Source organism: Chelon labrosus, assembly GCF_963514085.1.
Source record: "Chelon labrosus genome assembly, chromosome: 20".
NCBI classification, from domain to species: Eukaryota; Metazoa; Chordata; class Actinopteri; order Mugiliformes; family Mugilidae; genus Chelon; species Chelon labrosus.
This window is the reverse complement of record NC_140353.1, coordinates 12,305,040-12,310,904: the sequence shown is the minus strand read 5'-3', so window position 1 is coordinate 12,310,904 and position 5,865 is coordinate 12,305,040. Positions and strand designations below refer to the sequence as shown.

Genomic DNA, 5,865 nt, shown 5'->3' with positions numbered 1-5,865 from the left:
GCACGTGAAGCTAAAGTGAATATATTTAGTATGAGAAGGATAAAGCGCAATATGCTTCTCTGTGTATACAGTACAATATACAATGCAGTGCATATGAAGACTTAACTATGGAAAATATTTTATTTTTAAGGCTTTTTTAAGGCTATTTTACGGCTTTATTTTAAGGCCGATGATGTAACAGAAGTCAAAAGCGGGCAACAGATCAGAGACATTGATGAATAATTTGTTAATATTAGTTTAATTAGTGACCTGGTTTTACTGTGAAAAGGCAATGAATACTGAAGCAAATTGTGATGACAATACATTGTCTTGCGGTAACACAGTTAAAGGTTACATGGATGATACTGATAAAACCTAAGTATTTTAGGGCATTGCAGTCAAGTGACATTGCATTTGTGTTATAAAATGTAAAAGATGCGACTGTTAAGAACTTGTTTGTCGGCTTTTTTCCCCGAGAATTTTGCACAAACAACTCCAAAATAACAAGACAGAAACCCGCGCTTAGCCTTGCTCTGGCGTTGCATTCACGTATTGTGGGAAAGGTGGTACAAACGAGTGTCAGGTTGACTGCACAGCTTAAAACAATCTTTGAACTTACATTTTACGTTGTAAGAAAGGAGTTGTGTGCAATCACATCCAAAAAAAATATTCATTCGTTTCAACAGCCTAAAACCAAATTAAAGCTTTTAAGCGTTTATTAATATGTCTTCTTAAATGTCTCAGGACATTCAGCGTGTGAGTGTATGCAACTGCCATGTATTTAAGTATTATCATCATCAAAACCATGCACTTTGACTAGACATTTTGGCAATCAAGTTTTACCCATAATATTTTAAATTTTAATATTTTAATATTTTAATAGTTACACATATGTATATGTGTAACTAGTATTCACAAACTGTGTCTCTACACAATCAATTTCTCATTGCAGTTGTTTGCGCTTATATACAAAATCCTTTAAAATCTTAAAATATTATTTATTTATTTTTTAAATGTATAATATTAGGTGGCATGTAATCATGACATTATAAACGGCATGCATATATAAATATATAAATAGAAAAAAAACAGCATATTTTGTCCTGTTAATTAATAATCAACTATTAAATTAATTACACTGGTAATGTTATGTCATGTAAATATTGCAGTGGATGTTTGAGCCGGCAAAATAAACAGAATAGAGCGACTCTAAATCACAACATAGTCTTGATTTAGAATTTCCAGAAACTTTGATAGAGATTTCTGTTAAGATAAAACTATTTCTCTATCATTTTTATTTCGCCTTTAAATTTTACTATCTGGCTTAAGAATAGATCCCATTCGGTATTCCTTACGAGGTAAGGTTTATTTTATGTTTTGCTCGTAAAATGTTCCATTGAGCTGTCACGTCGTCTCTCACCGGGTTATTGTCGCAGCCCGTGAACGCAGCATAGACTGAATCGACCTTTTGCCTAGTTTAGCGGACGGCAGTTCATCGGGTTTACCCTGACACCGCTGACTCTCGAGGCCACGCCCACCAACGGCCACGCACCCTATTTCCTCCAACCGTCCTGCGAGCACGCACTGTTCACGCGCTCCCTGCTTCCTTATTGGCTGACGTTCCGCACACACTTGATTGTGATTGGCCGAGTGTTGCCACCCGCCGGTGCGTGTTGTGAGTTTTGTTTTTCTTTTTTTTTTTTTCTTTTTCCCTCCTCCCCATGTTTTACACACACAGCTGAGAGAAAAGGGAGCCAGTCAGAGAAAAAGACGACCTCAACCCTTCCACAGCAGCATTGGCAACCGCCGTCTCTTTGTTCTATACTGGCTTTGACAACAAAAACGTGATATTTAAACATTTTATTCCTCAATGCCATCGCGAAAATTCAAAGAGATGGACTCGCACGGGGTAAGAGATTTCTTTTTAACAGTTTAGCCTGAACGCAACATTTATTCCGTGTTTTCTTTTTTAGCCCCTTCATAGTCACTTGTTTACTGACTGCTGTGACGTTACAGGCTAAATTTATTTTTGTTAATTTTCATTTATTATTCTTAAGAATGCTGTCACGTCTACTGCACTAAATGTAAACACGGGTTTTAATCAAATATTGATGTCGCAAAATATTGTTTTATTATGTCCCTAAAAGGTAACGACCTCTGTATATGTTAAAGTATTAAAACAAGTAATTTAAACGTGCACTTAAAAATGTCAGTGTGCAGTTATTGTTAATCTAGATGCATTTTTATAGAGCATCAGTAGCATGCATTGTTTATTCTTAATATGTATAACAAATAATAAAGTTGTAACGTAATAAGCCTACTTCCTGATGCAAACCCGCTTTATGGGGATTTCACATGGCTCATCTCAGCAGCACGTCACTGTTTGGTCTATATTTGGGAAGGGGAGGTGTCCTGGCATCGGGCCACAGGCAGTGCATGCTGGGCCAGGGTGTAGTCACCAACACCTCCTCCTTCCCCTTATTGGCAGCATCATGCAGTTTGGCCCGGGAACTTCAGATACAGGAACAGTGACTGAGCAGACCATAACTGGAAATAGATCTGTTTTTTCCCAGTCAGAACAGACAGCGTCCTTTTGTCCGCCATACCAGAGCGAAAGCTGAATCAACACCAAGTAGTTGAAAGCGGTGTGTAATTTTCCTGTTTTTTTATTTTTTCTTCTTCCTAGACTGAATATATGGAAAATTGCGGGTCTTACGTGAAGAGAAGGAGACATGATAGTGAGCAGTCTGTCTGTAGTGGAACCAGCAGCTGTTCCCCCGGCCTGGAGTACACTGACCTGGAGGCAGCTGAAGCTCTGGTGTGTATGAGCTCTTGGGGCCAGACTCTCTTCCTCAGCAGCAACAAGCCGAACCCCAAACCTAGGCCTCTCACCCCGGCCTCGGACTCCTGCGACTCCCTGCCATCTGAACTCCCAGAGCCCCCAAAGGACTTTGTGTCCCTCTCCTCTCTGGTAAGACGCTTATCATACTGTACTAGCATCAAACAGTCAATAATATGCATTCTGGTTTTCCCACATTAAGAGATAGCTAGTGTTTAATTGGTAAACACATTCCCGTGTTTGCATTAAACCTGTTGACCTTTTCATGTGAACGTGTCAAGATAAGTGTGGGAGAGTGCTTTATGACATAAGAGTATGGCAGGTAAGAGGTGCTGCAGCGAGAAAAAGCTTGATACAGTAAGGTGGTTGACCTTGAGACAACTCCTACTTGCAGGTGCAGGGGTCATAAAAATCACAGTTTACAACTCGGAGTGATCCTTATTACTGCCACCTGGGATACTTATCTCTGCAAACACAAGACCTTTTAAATGTAGAGAAACACGCTGTTTTATTGCGGTGGCACTAGGATACGCTTTAATTCCTCAATCTCTTCTCTTTCCAGTGCATGACCCCCCCTCACAGTCCCAGCTTTGTCGAGACCCAGTCAAGCGTTGCGACCCAGTTGAGCTCCAACCTGGCTACGTCCACACAGCGCTGTGGGTCCGGCCTACACCAACCTGCCCTGGCACCTATTGCTGAAAAGACAACCACCCTCCCACTTGCACCACAGCCCTGCAGAGCCATGGCGACCAGCGTCATCCGCCACACCGCAGACAGAAACCTCTGCCAACAACACATTCCAATGGCCCCCAATCCTGAGAAAACTAGAGACACAGTAACGGCTACAATGGTCTGCCAGCAGCAGCAACGGCAGCAGCAATGCATTACAAACACTGGGCAGATAACCACACCTCCATCTCCTCCTGCTTCTCTCTTACCCCCAAAAACAGAGCAGCCAGCAAGTCCCTCAAAACCCTGTTTGGACAGTGTCTCCACCCCCACTCTTGTCAACATCCAACCACAAAATAGCCCACCCACTCCGCCTGTTCCCACAACCCTGTCCCCTCCTCCGGTCACTAGCCCTCAAATCATCTGCCAGATGTTCCCCGTCAGCAGCCAATCAGGTATAATCTCAGCGTTCATCCCCAGTGCGGTTCAGACATCCGGTGCTGGAATTCGGACTGCCACCGCACCCATCCTCTCCCAGTCCACCTCAGCTAACGGCACCCCTGTCCAGCAGTCCCTCATAGTGGGCTCAGCGGTGCCACAGGGGACAGTGATGCTGGTTCTCCCTCAGACCTCAGTCTCTCAGGCCCCTCATTGCCCTCAGACTGTCATGACCCTGGGCAACACCAAGCTGCTACCTCTGGCCCCAGCCCCCGTGTATGTGCCAGCCGGACCCAGTGGCAGCACAGCAACCACAAAGATGGACTTTTCTCGAAGGAGAAATTATGTCTGCAACTTCCCAGGCTGCAGGAAGACATACTTCAAGAGCTCACACCTCAAGGCTCACCTTCGAACACACACAGGTGAGGGCTCACCTCATATAGAAGATACTCATAGGGATGTGGAATGAGTGTGACTACCACAGTGTGTTGCATCCTTCTTGTAAAACCTTATTTGGCCTTGGCTATTCTTGATGGGAAAGACAATGAGCTCATTGTTTTTGTGTGAGCCAAGCTTTGTTAAGTTTTTATGACGGCAGTGTGACTCACTTGTTTTCTCCTTTTGGCCCCTCTTTTAGGTGAGAAGCCCTTCAGCTGCAGCTGGGAGGGGTGTGATAAGAGGTTCGCCCGATCTGACGAGCTCTCCCGTCACCGGCGCACACACACCGGGGAGAAGAAGTTTGTGTGTCCCGTGTGCGACCGGCGGTTCATGCGCAGCGACCACCTAACCAAACACGCCCGCCGCCACATGACCACAAAGAAAATTCCCTCATGGCAGGCGGAAGTTCGAAGCCTGAACAAAATGGCGGCTGGCAAAGCACCTCCCTCAAAGCCTGGCATTGCCACATTAAGCGTGTTGGTACCTGCTGGCTCAAAGTAGACAATGAACAGCTCTACCCACTCCCGACATACTAGAGGGATGCAGGGAGCAGTAACCACACAAGGTTGGCTGCTCTTTTACTTATGGGAATGAACGACATAAAACATGCACTGGACTCTTTTCCTGCTCTACTGCTCATTTGTACATGTATTTTCTCTAAAGGATTCTTTGTTTACTTTGATATAATTGATATGTATGCACTCTTGCCAAAGCCTTTGTATGAAGTTTGTCTTATACATTTCACCTTCTGCACCTCTCCTCCAACACCTCTTTTTCTCTGTGTTGATACTGATATACGTGTCTACGTGAATGTATTGTTTCTTGTATTATAAAATGCATTTATTTGTCACATTTGGGGAAAAAGTTGACAAGAAAAAGTGTTGTAAATACAAATATTAATCATCAGTACTATGATTATACCTTGATTATATCTCCCTGTCTAACTTTTCATATTATTTAATACATATTTGTAATAAAAAAACCCAAAAAAGATCAAATGACTCATTCTTTGTTAATTTCATTATCTTTCCTATATCTAATCCAAGACAAATGACTGGTAGGAATCGGGGTACAGTCAGCAGTCGCTCCTTGCCGGCTCATGCAGAAATGCAGTGAGTGGTGTCAGCCCACATCCTGTGTGCGTCACGCTGATTACCCGCCAACCAGCACCGCTCTCTGTGGTCAGCTGAATCTCACTCGTGTTCATCCAAATGTGCTGACAAGCCTGTGGGTAGCTTCCTGCTGGCTGAATGAATTTTTTTGGTGTTATAAAAGCTGTTTTGGCAAGACCATCTGGGGACACTGAGTCCTATTTGTTAACTCAGAGCCGGAACGCTCGATGAGTCAGAAGAGACAGACAAGTTGTTTGGAGTTCATTAACAGATCATTTGAGTACACTCAGGACTGTTACGTGGGAACAAGGAACTGATAAACCACCACTCAGTCCTACTCCTACTCAATCAAAACTTTCTTTAAAACACTCCCAATTGGTATGATTGCCG

The 5,865-nt window shown here is 43.4% G+C and overlaps 1 protein-coding gene across 1 annotated transcript; it reads left to right on the top strand.

Moving 5' to 3' along the window:
• The first annotated feature begins 1,690 nt into the window (after nucleotides 1-1,690).
• Nucleotides 1,691-5,354, top strand: LOC311505357 (Krueppel-like factor 11). The gene is made up of 4 exons (XM_084568874.1): nucleotides 1,691-1,888; nucleotides 2,666-2,950; nucleotides 3,381-4,347; nucleotides 4,563-5,354. Exons 1-4 carry the CDS (start codon nucleotides 1,850-1,852, stop codon nucleotides 4,862-4,864), a joined length of 1,593 nt encoding a protein of 530 aa, XP_084425000.1. The 5' UTR covers nucleotides 1,691-1,849; the 3' UTR covers nucleotides 4,865-5,354.
• The last annotated feature ends 511 nt before the right edge of the window (nucleotides 5,355-5,865 follow it).

Bases quoted from the DNA above. Each gene is read 5' to 3' on its own strand.
- LOC311505357 (XM_084568874.1), top strand. From the start codon at position 1,850: ATGCCATCGCGAAAATTCAAAGAGATGGACTCGCACGGG. The intron at 2,951-3,380 runs GTAAGACGCTTA...TTCTCTTTCCAG, and splicing joins TTGTGTCCCTCTCCTCTCTG to TGCATGACCCCCCCTCACAG. The intron at 4,348-4,562 runs GTGAGGGCTCAC...CCCCTCTTTTAG, and splicing joins TCACCTTCGAACACACACAG to GTGAGAAGCCCTTCAGCTGC.